This window comes from Poromitra crassiceps, assembly GCF_964638095.1.
Source record: "Poromitra crassiceps genome assembly, chromosome: 19".
Lineage (NCBI taxonomy): Eukaryota > Metazoa > Chordata > Actinopteri > Beryciformes > Melamphaidae > Poromitra > Poromitra crassiceps.
This window is the reverse complement of record NC_139646.1, coordinates 2,442,844-2,467,843: the sequence shown is the minus strand read 5'-3', so window position 1 is coordinate 2,467,843 and position 25,000 is coordinate 2,442,844. Positions and strand designations below refer to the sequence as shown.

Here is a 25,000-nt window from a genome sequence, read left to right as displayed (position 1 = left end):
CTATAAGGCAGCAACTGTCATGCACTTATATTTAAATGTGGCGTCTATATGTCCTTTTGGAATGTTTTATAGAGTAGACAGTGATGAACAGGGAATGGACTCCTCACCTCGAAGCGGACCGATCCGTTGTTGTGTGTGTCAAAGGCTTCAAACAGGAAGTGAGCGTATTTACTTGAATCTGACATAAAGAGAAAAGAGAGTGATGAGTAAATCTGATCAAATCCCTCACATTTCCTGATCACACATTCAATTCTATGAGTATGTAAAAGTATGAGTATGTTAATTGCCCAAACTGATGAAGATGAATTTGATTGGTCAGAGGGGGAATTTGACAACTAAGGCTAGCATGTAGTTGATCCTATTGAAAATGAAGGATAAAGTAAAGCATGTTCATCTTGCTAGTACATAGCTCCTATTGGCTCGTAAGATTTATCTCTATATTGATGCTTAAGAGTAAGTAGTACTAGTAAGTAGTAATAAGATTTACAGTCCACAAGTGGAGTTGCTCAGTCGGCAACATTGAGTGCGTTTACATGCACACCAATAAACTGATAACTGTGAGTAATCAGTTTATGGCAATAATCAGATTTCTGCGTTTACATGCACTTTAATAATCCGACAATAGGAAAAACCCGGGTTTACATGATTCAGTCAATTAGTCGGATTTCTCTCCAGAAGGCAGCGGTAATTCAACTTTTTACATGCAACTTGTACATGCGCAGATGTATAAACCCACAAGAAACCTGATACGCTGTATACATGCACTCAAAAGACGGGTTATTGGCCAAAAACCTAGGTATGTTTATCGGTTTATTCATAACCCGATAACGGCCATGAACGGATAAAGCTTATCGGTTTATGCTGTTTACATGACCATTTGAATAATCAGGTAACTCCAGAAATCCACTAATAAACTGTTTATTGTCTGCATGTAAACGCACTCATTGAGAGTCTATTGAGAGTCTGTGGTTGTGTTGGCCTGCCAGCTTCCAGGTGTGACAAGCAGCAAGTGAGCGTCCATGCAAAAATAAAGGTGAAAGGTTCAAAACACGGGCTGACAGGTCGAGAGTCTGACTCACCTCCCTGAGGGAAGAACTGGGAGTAGATGTGTTTAAAAGTCTCCTCGTCCACCACACCACTGGGACACTCCTGTGGAAGGGGGCGGGGAGGAAATTCACATGTAGATAAACAACAATAAATAAATACAAAACTAGCTGACCAGACCACACTGTATAAACACTGCACAAGGGTATACATGCTTATCAAAGAAGAGTGAAAGGTTACAGTAAGAGTGCAGAAAGGAAGATTTGACTGACGTTTTTGAATCCCCGGTAGAGGATCTGCAGCTCCTTCTTGTTGAAGCTGGTCTGCTGTACGAGATGATCCAGCCCTTCTGGCCTGTAGCACACTGTTGACAGCTCCCCATCATCTGTAATACTGTCTGGAGGGACAAAGAGGGGAAAACATAGAGTTACCGTCTGCAACACAGCTTACCACCACACCAAGAGGGCTGGGAGAGTGACGGTAGAAGAAGGCATGACAGCATCTGCGTTAAAGAAATTCTCTCAACTACTAAATTCCTGTCATGGGGGAATGTCATTAAGAATGGAGATAAGGCATCACTAAAGACTAGAGTGACAATTTGCAAAAGGGTCACAGAGACACTTGCTTTGGTTGAGGGAAGGACTGGAGCCAGAGCGACAGCAGGGGAGCAGTTTGAGGAACCTCTGCTTAATGCTCTTTTTTTTGGGTTTGGATGATGGGTTACCTGGAAACAACCAATCACAGCAAAGGATTAGTCGGAGCTCCAACGGTCCACACAGCAGACGAAACCACGAAAAAGCAATCAAACATGAGCCAAACTAAAGTCAAATAGTTGAAATGACTTTACCCATGCTACCTGGTGCAGTGCATGCAAATGAGTTTGCTGACCTGGCTTTGAACCAGTGTGTACACTTTAAAAGTGCTCGTTTGTTTGAATTCATCCAGTATAAGGAGAGTGCAACATTACTGAAACATTTCAGCACCCTGGACAGAGTCATATAGCTCCTATACCAGAGTGTGATGTTTCATTTTCATTATTTGATTCTCTGATCATATGATCGTGTGTATATGATCAGAGAAGGAGGCAGTCATTTTTGCATGGTAATTTGCAAAGATTAGTGTATTTAAGTAAACGTGGGGGGTGACAGTATTTTCAGCTGGAAGAAGACAAACTGACAAAGAGAGAGAGGAGAGTTGAGAAATATGCGCTCACACGCACACACACACACACACACACACACACACACACACACACACACACACACACACACACACACACACACACACACACACACACACACACACACACACACACACTGAGTTGTGTTAACTCCTTGGTGTTAACAATAAAGAGAACAGACATCCTTCATGGTTCACTGGACTTTACAGGTGCCACAACTCAACTTTGTCACATGGCCTTTTACAGATGCTAGATGTGACACCCCCTCCACACACACACACACACACACACACACAAGCATGTGCGCACGTGCACGCACACACACGTGCACGCACACACACGTGCACGCACACACACACGCACGCGTGCATGCGCACACACACACACACACACACACACACACACACACACACACACACACACACACACACACACACACACACACACACACACAGAAGGCAAACTGGCAACAGTTCACACAGTATGCTCAGTGCAATAACTTTAAAACTGAATTGAAAAATAAGATGTAACAGGAGGACTCCAATAATTATGAATATTAACTAATGAACACATTCCCACTCAGTTATTCATAACAGAAAATCCAAACTGTAGCTAGCCTGGGACTTCAAACATATCAGATAGTAAATATGATATATTATAAATGACTTGCGACCCATGCCATCATAGATAATCAATAGGTTCTCTCTCTGATCTTTCACTTTGGTTTCTATTTGAGAGATTATTAATAGAAATAAAGAAGATGTTAGACTAGAGGACTTTACTGAACAGAATCAGATGATACAACGACTCTTGTATTCACAGTGAAAATGGACCACAAGGAAAATCTTAAAACACTGAACATCACATTCTGCCAACTGTCTCTCTTCCCTCATCTAAAGTCCCTCCTCCCCTAACTCCTCCGCTAACTCCTCCCCTAACTCCTATACCTGCAGGGCCAGATTTTACCATCAGACAAAGGTTGGATAGTGCCTTGGGCCCCACGCTACCAAGGGCCCCATAAATCCTCTTTTACTGGCGTCCGTGGACGACACTACGGTCTTTCAGAGCTTCTGACACTACGGTCTTTCAGAGCTTCTAGCGGACTCATTTTTAAATCTAGAGTGAAGATCATAGCATATGAAACTAGAAGACCTATGGCATCCAATGGTACCAACCATGTCGTGCTAGCTTGTCGGGAAGGGGGGTAAATAACGCTCTGAATTTAGGCTACATTTTGGTGAGGGAAAAACTGGCATGGCCATGTTCAAAGGAGTTCCTTGACCTCTCGCCTCAAGATATGAGAATGGGAAATATATATATATATATATATATATATATATATATGAGAATGGGAATGGGTTCTATGGGTATCCACAAGCCCCCAGTTTACAGACACGCCCACTTTATGCTAATTCCATGCAGTTTGGGGCAAAAACCATGCCGTTTTTTGCATGCAGTATAAATGTCTTATTTCTGCCTATTCTATTTGGATATTTCTGCATACTGGGGTCCCTAAACTGTACAAATTGGATATTACTGGAAGGCTGAGACTCTTGTGGATTCAATGAGCCCAATTATATTCATGTGTGATGATGGATGCTAGTCCGCATAGCCATTGCATGTAGTGCGACCACTTTTCAAAACTCGGCATGACCGTATAAAATCCCCTATTGTGACCTCTAGGACAATCAGAGCCTCATGAAACTTGATGACCACAGACTAGAGACCTAGGTCTATATGGCTTTATAGCTTTATAGCTATATTGACAATAAGGGGATTCTGTAAGAACAGAAGTGCTCGTCACCCAATTGCCGAAAAACGCAATTCTACCGAAATCTACAAATGTCAGTTTTTTATAGCAAATCACAACATGACATTTTCTAGTGTTCCTCAAGGTCTTGTCTAAATGTGATATTTTGGAGCGATTCATAGGGCCATCATATAAGTTCCATCATAATACAGTTCTTAAACCCTTATAGAATATAACTGTCAACATTTGAATAGACGCGTAACTAAAACATATTACAGATTTATGACTAGAAAAACCTGCCAAGGTGCTGAGCTGCATCTCAAATTAATCTTCATGTCCCCAGCTTTCAGATGATTTGTATGATGTGTACCTGTTGATAGCGTGCCGGTCAGCCAGCAATAAAACTGTCGGCCCATTTTCAGCAGCCTCTGGTACTTCCACTTGCGCTGGTCCATGCTGATTTTTCTTTTCTTTTTTTTCTTGATAGTTGTGAGTCAGAGTTCAGTTTGTGGTCCTCTGATGCAGAGCTTCTTCCTCTGTGGTCATCAGGTGGTTTGGTCCAATAAGAGAAACGTCCACTTCTCTTATCAAGCTGATCGGAAAAGGGTTTGTCTCTCTTTCTTGCTACAGTAGCATTCCTTCGAAGAATCGACTTGTTTCTCTGCTGTTTATTCCCTTAATGTTGCAGGCAAAAACCTAGCCTACATCAAAGGGGGGTTATCCATCATTCTGGCCTGGTCTACCTCACAGACCTCTCACCTGTCTGTCTGTCTGTCTGTCTGTCTGTCTGTCTGTCTGTCTGTCTGTCTGTCTGTCTGTCTGCCTGCCTGCCTGTCTGTCTGTCTGTCTGTCTGTCTGTCTGTCTTTCTGTCTGTCTGTCTGTCTGTCTGTCTGTCTGCCTGTCTGTCTGTCTGTCTGTCTGTCTGTCTGTCTCTCTCTCTCAAAGAATGATTCAATAGAGATGCTTCTGTTTCTCTCCATCCCCGCTCGCACCCTCCCTTCCCCCCCAGTTGTCCATGGGAGAAGAAGCTGCAGAGCGCTGACACCCCTCTGGAGTCCTGCTGAGACAAACAGATCCATCCCTCCACGCTCTCCTCTTCTGGTCTGAAGCTTGCCTGCTCCTAAATTCTCTTTGTTTTGTTTTGTTTTTAACTGCCTTTTTTGTTTCCTGGAGGCATCTTGTTTAGTAGTCTCTCTTATCCAAAGCCAGACACAGAGGTGTTATAATCGAGCAGACACAGAGGTGTTATATCGAGCAAGCGAGACAAGCCCTTGGCGAGGTCGGAGGCGCTTCAAGTGCTGCTCCTCTGACACAGGCTCTCACATTAGTCTCACTGTGTGCTGATAGACTCTTCCTCTTTTCTTCTCTTCTTTTTCCTGCTCTCACCAGACCCACCCTGGAGTTGATTAGTGTTACTATGGCAACACCTCCCTCTGACCTATTGAAAGGCTAATCAATGTTGAGGATGTACTTCCATCAGCTATTGCTCAAAAACAGAACACACCTGAACCTCACCTCAAGCAAAAACAAGCCCAGTTCATTATATGAAAGAAGCTTCACGGATTTTATGAACTGGGCGGAAAATAAAGGTTTGGAGGAATTTGAAATCAGCACATCCATGTGTGGCCAGGCCGTAACTAGGCCACAATTCACCTTACTGGTTCAGGGGTGAACTGCCCCTTTAATACTCAAAGCCAGGTTAAAGCAAACACCTGCCTTGTCTATAAAGTCATCCATGACTTGGCTCCACCCCCACTCAAAGCATTCATCAACCAACAAACAGGCACATTTCACAGCACGAGGGGGGCTAACAGAGGAGACTGCATTAACTGAACTGTGTGTGTGTGTGTGTGTGTGTGTGTGTGTGTGTGTGTCAGTGGTGGCTGGTGAGCTTGGAAACAGGGGAGGAAGCTAGTGCGGCACTAGCCCCTTTTCCTTTTATAAAAGTAAAAGGTTTTCTGTGCAAGGCGAATAGAAACTCACGTCATATTAATATAATTCAAATACTATTCAACTTAAAAGGTCCCTTCAAAACATATTTTAAGATGCATAAAGACTATACTTTAATCGTCTAGTCTTAATCACTATGGCCCACTAGCTCAGAGAGTTGGATTGCTGTCTAGCAGTTTGGTGCTTGTGGGTTTGAGCCACAGTGACTTTTGAGGTTGTGGGTTCGAGCCTCAGTCAGTTTTGAATGTCGACAGCCAGAGGAAAGAGTCATTTAAAGCCCTGAGAAAACCTCATTCAATCAGTCTGACTTGGTGGCACAGAGAGTAGGCATGCTGCCTGGCAATATTGAGGCCTCAGCCACTTTTGCGGTCGTGGGTTCGAGCCTCAGTCAGTTTTGAATAATGACAGGCAGAGGGAAGAGACAAGAGCGCCCGGAGAAGAGCTGTGAGTGTGAAGGGCAGCTGGTGGTGTGAAGGAATAATACACACAGTGACACCGGGGCCAGAGGTTGTGGGTTCTAATCCCGTTCCGCTGGCACTGCCTGGAGCTAAGGGGGGGGATGTTCTCCCCCCCTGACCTCTGCAGAGACATGAGCAGAGGGTTATGAGACAGAAAACCACAGAGAGCTGAAATTTTACTGACATCGGAAATATGTTTTATGTAACTGTTCTGGTTGCTCCTCCTGGCTGCTGCTAGGCGTAAAAATAACTTTTTGAAAAACTGCTCTAGACTCACTATATGACATGTCTGGATCTCTTTGCAGTCTGTCCACAGTGTCCATTTCAGTGGATCTGTAGGAGGCGCTGTGTCGCTCTGTGTATCTGCCTGTAGGAGGCGCTACGCTGGTGATGTTAAAGACAGGGCAGTGCTGTAATATGTCTCCTCCATCAGGAATCGAACCAACAGTCTACCTGTCAGACAGAGACAGCGACACAGCCGCTCAGCTGGCTGAGCTATGAGCTGTTGGGAGTTAAGCTTCTGATTTCTACACACTGTATTCACACTGACAATAACACAACATAAAGAGTGAGACAGGTGAGATTTCTACCAGTGAGTTTAGCTAGAGTCAGGGACTGACTAGTCTCCTTCATCAGCTTATTTATATCAGTGTTCAAACTACTGGTGATGATAAAGAAGGATCACTGCTGCAGCTTATAATGTGAGTACTGCCCAAAAAAAATTGGGCGTTTTTTTTTTCCGTGTGCGCGCCATACCTGTATACAGTGTGGCATAATTGTGCTTTAAGTAAAACAGTTGTCTAATGGTAAAGTAAAGGCGAAATGAATTATGCAAAGGACAAATAATATGAAAAACGAATAAGCAAGAATATGAAAATGGATAAAAAAATGCACATTTTAAATTGCATTTTGAAAATCAGCATCAGTCTTTCATTTGTCAAATTAATTAATTTAATTTAAATGGCTCATTTATAAGCATTTTTATTAATAAGGTTTATAAATAGTTTTATCAAACAGCTCATTTAAAAGCATTTTTTTCTTCTAGAAGCCGTCTGGAAGGTGATGTAGCCTACAGTAACCTAAGCGAAAAGCACATTAGATTGTGCACAAAAGAAATCCATGCAGTCAGCAGAGAAATCCTTATCCAAAGCAAAAGATTCCCACCAGGAATAAAAGAACAGACACCGAATTGGGCACTGGGTGGGCAATTTTTTTCTCTCTCTCTCTCTCTCTCTCTCTCTTTCTGCTGTCCTCTTCCCCCTTACGTCTAGCTTGACGGTGCAGCTGAGCTGATAAATGCCGACTTGTTCAACGAGCAACAGGTTAGCGGATGTGATAGATAACATCATTATCAGTACAGGGGGACACACTCTCAACAGTGCTGCTGCATCAACATGTTAGTTACATTCCAATTCATCAACTTTGGAGCGTTATTTACCCCCCCCTTCCCGACATCCTAGGTTGACATGCTTCGTCCCAATCGATTCCTTATTTCTTCTAAATTATTAGGCTACAGACCGCTTTATAGATCCACACTGTTACAGCAGGCAACATCAAACTTAAGTTAGTTAGTTAGTCTGTCAGTAAAAGGCTTGATGGATGAACAAATCAATCAAAAACACTTCACTACGTCCAACATAGGCTACAAGATTCGTTGCAATTTGCTATGCAAATTGCTGTTTCGTTCCACGCTGGTTCCGCGCTGCCAAATTCAGTTAAAAAATGTGCGAGTTTAAGATCGCCAAATGGCGGGCTATTCAGCATAAAACAATACAATACGAAAAAGTAGCACTGCTTGGTGGACGCCGAATTTAGTAGAAGACCCGGATAACTCGAACTGAATTGACTTACTTGAATATCCATGCAGTCTGTAGCCGGTGCGAGTGCAGCCGATGAGGTTAAATTATCCCAGTGTTTGCTTGTGAGCCTCTGTCCTCCGTGTGAACCACGCTGCCCTCTCTAAACTCCGCGTAATACAATGCAACGACTGTCTGGCTTGTGAGCTAACTTACTGCTTGATAATATAAAAGATAGGTTAATAGGAAAAGAGAAAGGGGAAAATATAGGTGCTACTGTCTGTAAATCTATCTATTAGCCTGTCAGGTCTTCATTTCCTGTATTTCCAATGGAGCGCTGCGGATTCAACACGATTTTCAGACGTAGGCTATTCAGCATTGGACAATACAGAATGTCAATCACTGTCAGCCATCTATCCAACCAACAACCAATTAGATTTCACCTGGTTTAACCAGGGTAAGGGCGTGCGAACCTCCAGCTCAATGTGATTGGTGGGAAAACACATCACTCTCACGTGTTTCTGTCAGGTTTCTGTGAATTGCAAGTGTTTTTCAACCAATCATATTTTTCATTAGATAAATGACCAAATAAATAAACACCCACAGGGCGAAGTTTTTTTATCTGCCTACTAAAGGCTGGGACCAGGGCCAGAGTGACTCTCTGCATGGAGCTCTCCTTTCCATCAGTTCAGGTCACTGTTGTTTAAGCATATAAGAATATAATGAATGGAAAAATGAGCGTCTGCACATAAGAAAAAACACATTTGATTGATATTTTATTATTAAAAAAAAATTGAAAAATGAAAAATATAAAAAATAAAAATAAAAAATTATAATATTTTTTTTTATATAAAATCCCCAATCTAATAGAGGAGGACCATCCTCCTATGCCTCACTGGAAAAACCTCCTCTGGGTGTGTGTGTGTGTGTGTGTGTGTGTGTGTGTGTGTATCTACCTTCCTACCTCTAGAGGGCAGTGTCCACCCGCAGTCAGATTACAGTGGACTACATCCTCCTACTATCTGAGGAGAAATAAAGGGACAGCAAGAAGAAAATGACAAGCAGTGAACATAACGAGCGACCTGGTCATGCTAATAATATCGTCACAACGTGTATTCATCACATCTGCTGTTTTTGGGCCCCACTGGCCCATGACAACATTATTGTTGGTTCATCCTAGTTGACACACAATATAGCCTACTACACACTGATGATTTGATGCACATGCAACACTCACACCCACACTCCCACAACCAGGTTCCACACATATAAACTGTAATATCAACCCTTGCATGTGTAGACACATCTGGACTGATAGGAACAAGCCACAGAGCCACAAGCTTACACTCGTACACCACACATTTGTGTTAAACACGAGATCATGTTAAAAACAGCATGTTGTGTTAATGTGTGTTGCCATCAACAAAGCAATGTTAAAAATACACTCACCAAACAGAGAAGTGTGACACTGAGTCTATGTCCGATAGATACGATTAAATCCAAGTAATTCTTGTTCTGTGAGAACAAACCGGTAATTACCCTGAGTTTACCATCAATCAAACTGCCAAATACACCAGCTGCCCTACCATGGAAAAACAAACAAAGCTTTACAGAGCTTTACATTACACACACACGCACACACACACACACACACACACACACACACACACACACACACACACACACACACACACACACTCACTCACTCACTCACTCACTCACTCACTCACTCACACACACACACACACACACACACACACACACACACACACACACACACACACACACACACTCACTCACTCTCTCACACACACACACACACCCTTGCTTGCTTGCTCGCTCGCTCACTCACTCACTCTCACTCACTCACTCACTCACACACAATGACACGCAAACACACAACTAGCTTTTTGATGACGGAGAATAATAAAATGGTTTTAGTAAAGCGAGGAACCATTCTGCACAGCGAGCAACAGAGAGAAAGCTGTCAGTCCAGCAGTGAGGAGGAATATAATGAGAGGAGGAGGAGAGAAAGAGATGGAGAAAGGAGAGAAAGAGAGGGAGAGAGATGGGGGGAGAGAGAGGAGAGAAAGAGAGGAGGAGAGAGAGGAGAGAAAGAGCGGGAGAGACAGAGAGGGGAGAGAGAGAGACAGAGAGCGAGAGGAGAGAGAGCATGAACAAAGGCAATTAGATCAACTTCCCTGCTGATTTCTCCCTTCCTCCAGCGCTCCAAACTTGAGCTGTATTTTTAGATGTGACAGAGCAGATAGGACTTTTATTTATTGAAGGAGAGCATGATGTGACTGGCTTACATAATCCAAAATTAAAAAACAGCTCTGTTTTTCCATCATGGCCAATAAATGATTCTTGCTCAAATGAAGCATTATTCAACTTGTTTGTATGAATTATTCAAACTTACTTGGACAGAATGCCAAAATTCATGTCACCCATGCCACCATTAGCTAGTTTTATTCACCAGTTACAATATCAGCAATCAATGGCAAGCCTACTAATTAAAGGTCCCATAGCACAAAATGACCACAATATATATCAGCTGCAGGGATTTGATTGAGTTGTTGATCAATACCAGTGACAAAATGATGACTTCAGCAGACAGCAGACACTGGAACTTCTGGCTTTCATAACTCACTGGTATACCAGGGACACAGTTTAATGTCAGGTCTCATTGTCAATGTAATCCATCTTCATCAAGACACAGTCTGAATTCAATCTCAGCTTCACTTTAAGACAAAGGTTGTAACAAGAGACCATCTTTGACGGGATCACACACCAGCCGTGACACCTGTGACTTAAAACGAATGTGGGGTCACGAGTGTAAATGTGTGTGTGTGTGTGTGTGTGTGTGGGGGGGGGGGGGGCGGGGGGCATCCTTGCTTCCTTCCTAACTACTTCCGGGCCCCTTTGCTCAGACCACACCCATCTTCAAACCCGGCCTTCATAACTGTCCTATCGACTACCAGCCGCCTTCAACCCAGCAGGGAAGCAGGTGATCTGGAATACATGAAACAATAAATGTCACACCCGTTCAAAGCAGACAGTATAAAACGTTATGCACAGAAAACAGCCTTAGGCGGCGGCCTACCGCTTTGCTCCTGCTCGATGGTTTTCCCTGTACAGCACACCAGCATGGGGTGAGGTGTGCACCTGCCTCACTCCTCCAGCCTGATGGAACAGCTGTGACCTGCGTTCCTCCTGCAGGTAGCCCTATATCTGCTAACCTGACTTATTGGGGCACCACCCCTTTTCCCACTGGCTCCACCCGCCACATGTGAGAAGTGTGGCCAGCTAAAGAAAGCGCTGGCCTCTGCACCAGTGTTGGCCTATGCATATTTCCAATAGGCCATTTGTGTTAGAGACCGATGCAGCCATGCGGGTTTGGGGTCAGTAGTTTGCCAGGAACACGGAGGGCAGCTCAGGCCTGTTGCTTATGCTAGTATAGCTACCGAAAAGAACATGCAGATATAGCTCTATGAAACTAGAATTCCTCGCTCTTAAGTGGGCAGTGTCTGAGAAGTTCAGAGGGTACTTGTTAGGGGGTTCCTGCACTGTGTATACAGACACAGCAAAACTTGGAGCAGTAGAGCAAAGATGGGCAGGCGAGCTGGCTCCATTCAACCGTACCTTCAAATGTCATCCAGGGCCTCGAAATGAGAATGCGCGTGCCCTGTCTCGTCGATACAGGGAGGCCAGTGCAGCTGAGTCCTCAGAGGAGGAAAATGTTTGCGAGGGAAGGCCCTTTGGTATCCAGTCTGACATTTCTGTTCTCCCAGGTTGTTCCAAAGAGAGCCACAAGATCCAGTCATTGGACCGCTTTTGGCCTGTTGGAGAAAAGCCAGGCCACCTTATTCAAAGGAGAGGGAGAAATTTGGTCAAGGTACCAAGGAGCTTGCACGCCAATGGGGATGCTTGAGGGAGGAAGGGAAAGTGCTGTATCACCAGTTCAACTCTCCTGATGGTGGTAAGGAGACTTACCAGCTTGTACTGCCAGTGCCACAGTGTTTACATAAAGATGTCCTCACTCAGCTGCATGATAATCATGGGCATCAGGGGGTGGAGCGTACTTTGCAACTATAGTGCGTTCCCGGTGCTACTGGCCCAACATGTATAGAGATATCGAGAAATGGTGTCAGCAGTGTGGGAGACGTGTTTTGGCAAAAGCTGTACAGCCAAAAATCTACAGTCTACATGTCTACAATTTTCCAGAACAGGAAAAATTATGCATTAATTGCTTCTGACAGCTGGGCAGCACTTTCAAGTATTAGCTCCATTAAGGCATGCAGACAAGATCTTGTTTTTAAGAGTCATCTTATATACAAACTGTACATTATGGAGTTGACTGTTAGCCTTGTTTTGGTTCATGCCCATGTAGGAGTAGAAGGAAACATGGATGCTGATATATGAACTAAGCCACCCGTTCTCAAACTGTGGTACGGGTACCACAGGTGGTACACGGGGCTCCCTCCCTCCCCGTCTGTAGAGCCTGATCATTTCTGAGGTGGTATGTGATGTAAAAAGGTTGAGAACCACTGAACTAAGCAAGCACTTAGATCACAAACGATTAGGGGTGTCACGATACGATACGATACACGATATTGGGTTCACGATAACGATACGATACGATATTTTAACAATATTTTTTGCGATCGATTTGTAAGTTGAGGGGGCATCCTCCACGCTAATTTGAGTAATTTCACAATTTTCATCCTCCGTGTCTGTAACGTCCCTCGTCTGTTCAAACAAAGCAATGAGAAGGAGAGCGAGCATGCAATCAGATGCAGATCAGTGCCACCATGTTCAGCTTCTTTTTCTCACTATATGAGATTTCATCTCAACGATACATATTGTCATGTTTTGATATCGCGATATATTGTGGGACGATATATTGTGACATCCCTACAAACGATATAGGGATATTCCACTAAGTACAGCTGAGGGTAAGTCAATCATTAAGATATGCATGCAGAAAGTATGGCAAGAATACTGGGACATAAATGAAACAGGAAGACATTTGTATAACATTCAGAAGAAGGTTGGAGTAGGAAGTAGGCTGGGTAGGAATCGAAAAGAAGAGACTTGTCATTACCCTTCTCAGGATAGCGCACACTGGACTGAGTGGCCTAATACACTTCATAGAATATGAAAACACTCAACTGGCAGCTGTGCACACTGCAACACTCAGGAATCTGTTCAGCATGTGTTGCTGGAATGTAAGAGGAGAGGAACTGAAGTCAGCAATCCACAAAGCTAAACTAAGCTTCACTGTAGGGACCTTACTTGGAAATGCAGCAATGCATACAATAAATTAATTAAGTATTTGAAAGAAACTGGATTAATCGACAGGATTTAAATCTTAGCCCCTTTTTCCCCTTCTGTTTTATGTTCCACACTTCAGTCCGGTAGGTGGCGGTAATGCTCTAAGATGGCTGCCAACCGCCAATTAAATCAAAAAAGGAGAAGAAGAAGGAGGAGGCCGACTTACATATTTCCCTTTCAGTAGTAGCGTATATTTCAGTTTTAACTTGACAACAATAACAACCGTCACAACCCACCTGAATATCCGGTTTACTTCCTGTATACATAGCTGAGCGCAGGCTGATATTCGGCTCTTATTAAATGTTAACGTTAGGCCGTGTCTCCGACAGACACATTAACAAGGTAGCCTATTTCGGTCTTTATGTCTTGTAGTAGTTAGTAGTAGTTGTTGTTGTTGTTGTTGTTGATAGTTGCCATAACAACCACCCCTGTCGGAAAGACGTGCACACGCTGGGTAGGAAGCGTTGTTGTCCCGGAGGCGATATTCTTTTTTCGGATGATGGCGAAGGCATAACCCGCCCCTTTCTGCCTCTGATTGGCCTAGCGTCAAACTTCCATCCAAACACATTCGCTTGGCTATCCTGCATTACATCTCTTTCTACAGTCTGTGGTCAGACCGTCAAACTCAGTGGGTCAGACTCAGACATACAGCAGTTACGCTTGCTAGCCTGCATGAAAGACGCCAGTGTGTTTATGTTTTTAATATAGTCATATCTATGGTTTATAACGCTGCCACTAATCAGAGGCAGAGAGGGCCAGGGGTGGGTTATGCCTTCGCCGTCATCCAAAAAAAATATCGCTTCCGGTAAGCTAGCTAGCTAGCTAATGTTAGCTGCTGGTTGGTTGGCTAACTAGCGAATGTTAGCCGTTAGCTAACGTTAACACATTAACTAGACAAACACAGACATGCAGAGCTCCAAAAACAGAGCAATTCGTGATTTTGTTACTGTAGTTTCTGCAGAGTAACGTCCATGTCACGGATCTGACTGATAGTGCAGTAACAGTCAGCAGCTATGATAGCGCAGCCAGGGGGGGGAGGAAGTCCATATATGGTTCATCCGGTCATGGGTCATAGGACATTACGTCATCACAGGATAACGCGATTGGCTGGCTCAGATCTGTTCAAATCTGAGCCAGCCAATCACGTTGTCCTGCGTTGTTTGAGACGTGTATAAAAGGCGACAGCGGATGGGGGTGGGTGGGGGGAACCAGAGGAGAGGAGAGCAGAGGGGGGAGAGGAGAGGGGGAACCAGGGGGAGAGGGGGGGAGAGGAGAGAGGGGGAACCAGAGTAGAGGGGGGGAGAGGAGAGAGGAGGGGAGAGGAGAGAGGGGGAACCAGGGGGAGAGGAGAGAGGGGGGACCAGAGGGGAGAGAGGGGGAGAGGAGGGGGGGAACCAGGGGGAGAGGAGAGGAGAGAGGGGAGAGGAGAGAGGGGGAGAGGAGAGAGGGGGGGAGAGGAGAGAGGGGGAACCAGAGGAGGGGAGAGGAGAGAGGGGGGACCAGAGGGGAGAGAGGAGGGGGGGAACCAGGGGGAGAGGAGAGAGGGGGGGAGAGGAGAGAGGGGGAACCAGAGGAGGGGAGAGGAGAGAGGGGGAACCAGAGGAGAGGAGAGCAGAGGAGGAGAGGAGAGAGGGGGAACCAGAGGGGAGAGAGGAGAGAGGGGGAACCAGGGGGAGAGGAGGGGAGAGGAGAGAGGGGGGAGAGAGGGGGAGAGGAGGGGGGAACCAGGGGGAGAGGAGAGGGGGAGAGGAGAGAGGGGGGACCAGAGGGGGGAGAGGAGAGAGGGGGAGAGGAGGGGGGGAACCAGGGGGAGAGGAGGGGAGAGGGAGAGGAGAGGGGCTGGATCCCTCCAGGGGCACTGCCATCCCTCTGGGCGGCCCTGGTAGTGGAAGCGATCATCTTGCTCTATAATGACCAGAATGGGTGTTGTTCAAACTGAACATTTATTTCTTCAACATGCTGCAGCAGAAAGGGAGATAAACAGCCAACACTATTTTCGTAGTTAAGCTATGAAGTAGCCTACTTCCTTCTGGCTCGCCTGGGAAGCAGCCGAGTGCAGTCAGCAAATTAGAGGCAGAGAGGGGCGGGTCATGCCTTCGCCATCATGGGAAAAAAAAGATTGCGTCCCGGAGCTAGCCTGAGAGGCTAATAAAAGCTACATGTTACAGAGTAAGCTGACTATCAGTACGTTATTGCACGCATAGGCCTATCTTTACATTTAAACGTTTACATAGCAAAAATAGAAATAGAAGTAGGCTATGTCAGTGTTTTCCCCGAATAGCTGAGAAAGTGGACACTGTCAATAGTTAGCACTGTGAAGCTGATACAATTCAGGTGGCGGTAATGCAACATTTAAGGATGCCAACCGCCATAAAACACAGAAGAAGAAGCTGAGAAAAAGGAAGTGCTGTGGGGTTGCAGCTGGTGAAAACCGTCTATATTTTACAACTGTAATGACCAACAGAAGACTATGATGGATGATATTATCACGAATATTTGAACTGGAGCCGAGGCTAGAAGAAGAAGAAGAAGCTCCTGTGTTTATGTCTCACGTAGTCAGACCGTCGACGGCGAGACGACAGTTTTATGGACTCAGATACGCTAGCTAGCTGTGAAGCTAATGGAGCTAACGTTGTTGGAGCTTTGAAGGACAACGTTTGTCAGTAAATCGTGCACGAGGAAATGACTAATGTCTACTCTGGACAGTCCAGAACAGAACCTGACAGCGTTGATGAAATAGCGACTAACTGCGGCTGTTGAAGAGATATTTGGGCTGTTTGAAAGAAGATAGCAGAGTACGAGGAGGAGGCTTCTTTGCCTGAGTCCAGACCTTCGGATCTTCCCACTCCACCGAGTTGACCGCTTCTGAAGAAGGAAATGGAGTGTAACAAGTTAACAATTCAGTCTGATATCAGGCTAGAATCTTCTAGTTCAAGAACGATCAAGCAACAACAAAAGCTGTTGGACAATGTTTTAAATCCTGTAGTGCGGTTACACAGAGCAGCTGGACTGCGGGAGTGGAGCCCCAGTCTGGACGAGGAGGGCACAGAGCCACAACATATTAAAGAGGAACAGGATGAACTTTGGATCAGTCAGGAGGGAGAGCAGCTTCAGGAGGACCCAGAGCCCCCACACATTAAAGGGGAACAGGAGGAACTCTGGATCAGTCAGGAGGGAGAGCAACTTCAAGGGCTGGAGGAGGCTGATGTCACCAAGTTCCCATTCACTCCTGTCCCTTTGAAGAGTGAAGGTGAGGAAGAGAAACCTCAGTCATCACAGCTTCACCAAAGCCAACCTGAGGAGAACAGAGAGGCAGAGCCTCTAGCCAGCAGCAGCTCAACTGAACAGATGAAAACGGAAGCTGATGTAGCAGACTGTGGAGCATCAGAACCAGCCAGTGGTGGCAAGACTCCAGACTCTTCTGAGACTGACGACAGTGATGATTGGACACAAACTAGTGAACCTCAGTCTCTCTTAGACTCGCAGAAAAACAGTGAAGTTCTTAGGAAGAAACACTTAAGCTGTTTAGTTTGTGGTAAAAGATTTGGTCATAACAGAAACTTGACCAGACACATGAGAGTGCACACAGGAGAGAAGCAATTTAATTGTTCAGTCTGTGGTAACAGTTTTGGTCAGAAAGCACACTTGACAACACACATGAGAGTCCACACAGAAGAGAAGGCATTTACATGCTCAGTCTGTGGTAACAGTTTCTGTGAGAAAGGGGGCTTGAAAAAACACATGAGAGTCCACACAGGAGAGAAGGATTTTAATTGTTCAGTCTGTGGTAACAGTTTTGGTCAGAAAATAACCTTGAAACGACACATGATAGTCCACACAGGAAAGAAAGTATTAAGTTTTGGTGATGAAGGGGGCATGACAACACACATGAGAAGCCACACAGAAGAGAAGGCATTTAAATGCTCAGTCTGTGGTAACAGTTTTGGTCGTAAAGGAGCCTTGAAAACACACATGAGAGTCCATACAGGATACAAGCCATTTAAATGCTCACTCTGTGGTAACAGTTTTGGTCGTAAAGGAATCTTGACAACACACATGAGAGTCCATACAGGATACAAGCCATTTAAATGCTCAGTCTGTGGTAAGCGTTTTGGTCATAAAGGAATCTTGACAACACACATGAGAGTCCATACAGGAGACAAGCCATTTAAATGCTCAGTCTGTGCTAAGAGTTTTGGTGATAAAGGGGGCTTGACAACACACATGATAATCCACACAGAAGAGAAGGCATTTAAATGCTCAGTCTGTGGTCACAGGTTTGGTCGTAAAGGAGCCTTGACAACACACATGAGAGTCCATTCAGGAGACAAGCCATTTACATGCTCAGTCTGTGGTAACAGTTTTGGTCGTAAAGGAATCTTGACAACACACATGAGAGTCCATTCAGGAGACAAGCCATTTAAATGCTCAGTCTGTGGTAACAGTTTTGGTCTTAAAGGACACTTGACAACACACATGAAAATCCACACAGGAGAGAAGGCATTTAAATGCTCAGTCTGTGGTAACAGTTTTGGTGAGAAAGGGGTCTTGACCAGACACATGATAGTCCACACAGGAGAGAAGCCGTTTAATTGCTCAGTCTGTGGTAAATGTTTTGGTCATAAACACAGCCTGAAGATACACATGAGAGTCCACACAGGAGAGAAGCCATTTAATTGCTCAATCTGTGGTAAATGTTTTGGTCATAAACACAGCCTGAAGATACACATGATACTCCACACAGCAGAGGTAATTTAATATTTGTATTGTAAATATTTCAATATGATCATTTACCAGTGGTGGAAACATATTGTCAGACCATTGAGTGAGTGATTGTCATCACAATTCTGTTCTAAACGAATGATTAGTTCCTCAAAATGAGATGAAACAAATGAGAGAATATTATTTGAAAATAAATGCTTGTTTGTATCTTATCTCTTTCTACTGCTCCTCTTGACATTCATTATATGTGTGTATTGGCTTTACACTGTCTCTCTCCCACCAAGACCCTGACAAGCAGTGGCGTGCACACTGCACAGACATTTTGTGTGTGTGTGTGTGTGTGTGTGTGTGTGTGTGTGTGGGGGGGGGGGGGGTCATTGAGCAGGTGCTCAAGTGGATTCATTAAGTGTGATGCCCCTGGTCCCCACCAGGGACACACTTGAAATCCCCACCTCCTTCCAATTAAAAAGAAACATACTATGGGAATAAAGACTACACATTTACATGTACTGTACTTACTTATTGCTAAAGTACAGGCTCAACACACATACTACAGAAACATGGAGGCTAATGGCTACTATGGGGACTAACATCATCACACATGAATACAATTGGGCTCATTGAATCCACAAGAGTCTCAGCTTTCCAGTCATACCCCAAATTATGTAATTCCAAGTCAAGTCTTTTTAGGTACCGCAGAATGCAGACATTTTCAAATAGAAGGTGAAATTAACACATTTATAGGCTATTGCATGCAAAAACGGCATATTTTTGAGGGCATGTAATCAAAGGGGAGCCTCATGGGTCCCCAATAGAAACCATTCTCATTCAGATATCTTGAGGTAAGAGGGGGGCCCCTTTGAAAATTGCCATGCCGGTTTTTCCCTCGCCAAAATGTAGCCTACATTTGGAGCATTATTTAGCCCCCTTGCCGACAAGCTAGCATGACCTGGTTGATGATGGATGCATGAGGCCTTCTAGTTCTAGAGGATATCAGTATCTTCACTCTACCTATAAAAACGAGTCTGCTACAGCCTCTGAAACGCGGTAATGTTGGCCGCCATCGTGTCTTGCAAAAAGGGCACTTATCATTCAGAGGCCAACAGGGCAGGTGCTAGGGGGGTACGGTGGTGCAGTGGTTAGCGCTGTCGCCTCACAGCTGGAAGGTCCTGGGTTCGATTCCCACCTGGGACGCTGTGAACGCTGAAGGAATGCGTGCCCCTCCGCATGTCCTCGAGTGCCCACCGCCCGGGTGGGGCTGTCAAAAGGGGCTTTCTGTGTGGAGTTTGCATGTCCTCCCCGTGCCTCCCGGGGGTTTCCTTCATATAGGAACCCCCTTCACCAAAACATGCAATACCCTGGTTGCTGATGTGGTGCCTCCTCTGGTCGTTAAGGGCGCCTGTTCAGAGGGAGGGGAACTCGTTGGAATAGCGTGATCCTCCCACGTGCTATGTCCTACCGGTGAAGCTTCCCCAGGTGAAAAGAAGCGGCTGGCTAACTGCCCATGTCTCGGAGGAAGCATGGAGCCAGTTTTCAGCTCTCCCCAGATCGACAGAGGGTGGAGCAGCAACCAGGATAAATAAATTAAAATGAGCACTAACGGGGGAAAAAAATGGGATAAAAAATCGGGGGGGAAAAAAAAAAAAAAAAAAAAAACAGGGCAGGTGCTTGGGCACCACCTGGGGTCTATCTGTGCACGTCGCTGCAGACAAGAACACCAGGAGAGTGTTGCAGTGGTTTTTATCCTTGTCCACCCTGTGCTCTGTATCTTCTCTTGTGTGTCCAAAACAGGCTTGGCCGGGGTTCAACTCCCTCATCTCAGACGCGTCACATCATCCATTACGGGGGACACGCTTTGATTATTTGTTACACACGTTGATCTTTAAACAACACCCCTACTTCTTCAGCCAAGCCCATAATAACCTTTTCCAATGGCAAGTTAAAACATGGAAATTATTTTGGATTTGACGGGCTTTTATCTTGAAATCCGCATTTTGTTACATAAAGGTAACATCAATGTGTAATGAAGGTATTATGAACGTTTCTGATCCGTCATGAAAAATGCCTTGAGCGTGCTATAATGAAAATGTCGTGTAAAACCCTTTCTGTGTTAAGTGCTGCCACATTTCTCACACACACATGGGCACACAGAACTAGGCATGCATGCTGGGAAGTTCAAGTGCAGTCACACACCCACCTACACACACCTATACTACATACTACACACACACACACACACACACACACACACACACACACACACACACACACACACACACACACACACACACACACACACAACACATAAGTACAGGCTGAAACAAGACTATATGGGCCAAGGGAGTAAAGTGGGGGGCCAATGGGGGGGGGGGGGGGGTTACTTTCCGGCCCCCACCCATCTTCAGACTTCAGCCTTCATTGTGATCTCACTGCACACCTGTACATTTCCGTGGCTGCATCTTGCACGGTTTTGACGCTATCACCGTGAGAAAATCTGTCTACAGACAGACAAGACAGACAGACGCGTACATTTTATTTCATTTCATTGCTGTTGCTGCTGGTAAAAACAGTTTTGGGTTGTATTTTTGTTACACTTAAACACGGTTTCTCTTGAAATCACAAGACCCAGGGCTCAGAGGTTCAATGTAAATGGTAAATGACAAATTAGTCCTAAAAAGTTGATCTTCTAAAAGAAAAGTAGTATAATCTTCATGATCTTATACAAGATGCACATACGTTAGATTAGACCTATTGGTTTATGTACAGCGTGTATAGTGCTGCAGCACTGAATTGTTTGTTACTGCGAGGTGTAGGCTAAGAAAGTGACAAACAGCATCCATAAAATATGAGCAAACCACATTATGTTTTCAACAGCTGTACAGCAGAGCAGCTGGAGTCACATTATAAATATTCTGCTCATAAAGAAACATTTGACCTAATTTTGTCAATCTGAAAGGTTTGGACAGGCGTAAACTGCTGTTCCACTTTGCTAGCAATTGACTTTCCTTTCCATAACCAATAGATATTTTAAATCTTGTTAGACTAGAAACCCTTTGGTGCTATACATGGGAGATGGTTTGATGGTTCTGTATATGGATAGATATGGAGAACCTTTTTCATCAGCACATGGTGTGGGGTGACATGCGAAAAAGGTCGCAGGTCGAGGATGCAGGTACACGGTATGCAATACTTCACTCTTTACTGCAATAAACACGTTTTGTTTGTGTCTCTTGAAAGCCCCTTGAGGCATATTCCTGCCTGTCTCTTCACCATGCTGCATGCACATGTTCCCTGTTTGGTTAACCTGCTGCACACTGAGCATTGTGCCTGAACAACTATCTACCAAGCAGCCGTTAAATCAACCTTCATCTACCCATCGCTGCCTCCATACTTCTATCATCCATTCATCCCTCCATCGCTGCCTCCATACTTCTATCATCCATTCATCCCTCCATCGCTGCCTCCACACTTCTATCATCCATTCATCCCTTCTATTTTACAAATATCATGCTTGCATACTAAACAGTCCTGTGCGTCTCTTCAGTAAACATGAAAGGATGTTACTCTATTCTGTTTTCTATTCAAGGAAAAACTATTTTGGGAAAGTGTCATGAGAATAAAAGACCAAACGAAGCCTCTAGAAGTGTGTGTGTGTGTGTGTGTGTGTGTGTGTGTGTGTGTGTGTGTGTGTGTGTGTGTGTGTGTGTGTGTGTGTGCGTGTGTGTGTGTGTGTGTGTGTGTGTGTGTGACAAACATTGAGTTGCTGCTTACTGCTCTCCAGAGGCTTGCGAATAAGCAATCGTGGAGAAAACAGAAGGCTGAAAGTATGAGATAAAGAAAATAGCCCGACAGATCTAATTGGAATTGAGCGAACAGGTGCTTGAAAAGGAATTCAAATTTCATGTGAAATGATATGAGCAAGCTTGGAGATTACATTTTTCTGTTCTGCTGTTCTTCTTTCCTGTTTTACACCTGACCAATGTAGTTTTTCCCACGGCGCTGGGCCTGCCTCCACATGATAAGCGACCTTCTCTTCTCTCACCGCGAGGTCGAGTGGAGAAGGTTCAGCAGTAAGTAGGTCAAAGTTGAAACAATTTCAACGTTGAGCAAGGTGGCCCATCCGAGCGGTGGCGACACCAAGGGTAGCGCTGCTGCAGTTGGGAGGCACCACTCTCCCCATAAGAAAACAACAGCACAACGGACGCAGAGCTGGTTACGCAGATCACGTGTGCGGGGATTTAGATAGCAAAGTCAGGTCACTCACTCACTCGTGGATGTTTAGTGAGGCTATAGGGAAAAGGTAGTCTAAAAGCGTTGTGCTCCAGATGTAGATATAATCTACGGCTGGCACTGCGAGACTATAGGGAAAAGGATGTAGGATGTGAAGAGCCTAGAGAGTCAGGATTCAAGGGGTGGGTATGGGGAGTGGCTGGGGATATGGATGGTGGTGGTGGGGGGCAAGGAAGGGGCCGCATTTATCATAATTGGGTTAATTTAGTGGGACCAAATATGTTACAGTCAGATAGTCATGCTGTCTTTATCTGCCATGCAAACTCCTGTTCACTTTCATTCAAAAGTAGCTGTGCCATCCTTTAACAGTAAAACAGTCAAACAAAATACACATAGCTTATTGTATATTTATAGTCTCGAATGACTTAGTCTGGAGTTTAGACAAGAACAAGTCACTTTGGAAACAAGACACCGAAGACTACTGATGAGAAGAGCTGCTCTATAGCGGCTAATTTTATGAGAATATTGGCACGTTTTATGCTTCAAAATGGTTAGTCGGCTAAAACAATGCCATAAAATATGTGTTACGTGACACAAAGTTAATCTGGCTGTATAATGTGTATAATAAACATCCTACAAAATCAATCTCACTGAAAATGGAGCTGTCCCGAGGTTTTGTCTCTTGAAGAAAACATAGGTGGGCAGAGGTTTGCAGAGGTTCATGCTCACAAATAAAGACTGATATAAGGGTATAGGTCGTGTAGATTTGTAGTTTCCTTTGCAAGTCCCCTCAGACCTTTAAACTTGGGCAAAATATTATTTTCGCCTCTGTAGTGTAGAGTGAAAGTCTGGATCTATGAACATAACACTGTTAAATGGGCTGCTGCGGGGTACTATGCTGTAATGCTTTGTTTTGATGGTTTGTTTGACTGGGCATTTTTACAGTAGCCTATTCACAACTTAAGAAAGCCTTTATACCAAGTCCCACTAACAAAGCAAAAATTGTCTAGGCTACTTATTAAGTAGTAGGCCTATACTCTTTCTGGCAGAACCAGACCTCAAAGCCCTTTTTTCAGAAAAGTGTGCACTTGACTGGAAATGTAAGCCAGGCCAGCAAACTACCAGGGGGGTAGTTATCATTTCAACAAACCAGGAGAAGAATCACTCGCACCTACCTGTGAGCGGGTCGTAAGATCTATCCAATTCCCTGGAGTCAGAGAAACTCTGATCCTGACTCCTGGATTTCATTGTCGGGGGGGAAGTGCTTACCAGACCGCCGCGGCGCACAACCTCTCTCTCTCTGTCTCTCTCTCTCTCTCTCTCAGCTCAGCGCATCTATCACTCCAGGGCCAGGCCGTTCATTCTGCTCTGCATTTCACTTGTTTCTTCTTTTCCCTGCAAACGTCAGCCTACTGCGATGCAAACTTCAAATAGACTAAGTTACACACACAAAAAAGAACAAGGAAGAAAAGGTGTGTGAGAGCGGAGCGCGTCTCTTCTGCTGGCCGCCTCTATCCAGACTGCGCTCTCTCCATCAGCGCTCACAGCATGGCATGGCATGAGAGACTCCAGTCCACATCTGCTGCTGACTTGTTGTTGACTGTGTCCAGAACCTGACTGTGTCCAGAACCAGAAGACATCCAGAGCAAGTGCATCTGTTGGTCCGAGACACACACATGTCGCACTGTCCAGGGCTGAGAAGAGGTGAAGGGACAAGGGAGGGAGGCAATTATGAGAGAGAGAGAGAGACAGAGAGAGAGAGAGAGAGAGAGAGGGGGGGGGGGTATCAGTTCTATCGTGTGTGTGTGTGTGTGTGTGTGTGTGTGTGTGTGTGTGTGTGTGTGTGTGTGTGTGTGTGTGTGTGTGTGTGTGTGTGTGTATTTCAAATACACACACACAAATACAGTATTTGTGCGTTGAGTGTGAGACAGAGAGAGTGAGAGAGAGAGAGAGAGAGAGAGAGAGAGAGTGGGGAGTATCAGTTCTATCGTGTGTGTGTGTGTGTGTGTGTGTGTGTGTGTGCGTGCGTGCGTGCGCGTGCGTGCGTGTGTGCGTGTGTGTGTGTGTGTGTGTGTGTGTGTGTGTGTGTGTGTGTGTGTGTGTGTGTGTGTGTGTGTGTGTATTTCAAATACACACACACAAATACAGTATTTGTGTGTTGAGTGTGAGACAGAGACAGAGAGAGAGAGAGAGAGAGAGAAAGAGAGAAGGGGCGGGCAGCATTTTTGATGATCTCTGCCTCACTGATAGCTTGCCTAACCTTGGCCTGCTGGAGCAGCGATCAGCTTGGTAAGCAAAAGTAATACGGATCAATAGATTCTCAGCTCCGTGTCCTTGAGCCGGCTGAGCAGATGGATTTCTCACTCCTATGTCAGAAAAGCAGGCGCCAAGCTTGTGATTAGAAAAAAACATTTGAATATTATATTGAATAATATCAAATAGCGACCAGAAGCTGGAGGCAGGGAAGGCCACACATCAGCGTATGGGATAAGCATATAACTGCAATTTAATTTCCCATCATGTCATAAAAAAATG

At 44.9% G+C, this 25,000-nt stretch overlaps 1 protein-coding gene across 1 annotated transcript in view; it reads right to left on the bottom strand.

The window, feature by feature from the left end:
- The window catches only part of LOC310793690 (A-type potassium channel modulatory protein KCNIP2-like), a 27,896-nt gene extending 4,134 nt beyond the window's left edge, over positions 1 to 23,762 (bottom strand). The window contains exons 1-5 of the mRNA XM_083655544.1: positions 23,641 to 23,762; positions 1,666 to 1,768; positions 1,317 to 1,437; positions 1,080 to 1,149; positions 108 to 178 (exon numbers count right to left, since the gene is read on the bottom strand). Coding sequence (XP_083511670.1) covers positions 108 to 178; positions 1,080 to 1,149; positions 1,317 to 1,437; positions 1,666 to 1,768; positions 23,641 to 23,713 — 438 coding nt within the window. The 5' untranslated portion in view covers positions 23,714 to 23,762. The remainder of the gene's footprint in view (positions 1 to 107; positions 179 to 1,079; positions 1,150 to 1,316; positions 1,438 to 1,665; positions 1,769 to 23,640) is intronic.
- Positions 23,763 to 25,000: the final 1,238 nt, after the last annotated feature.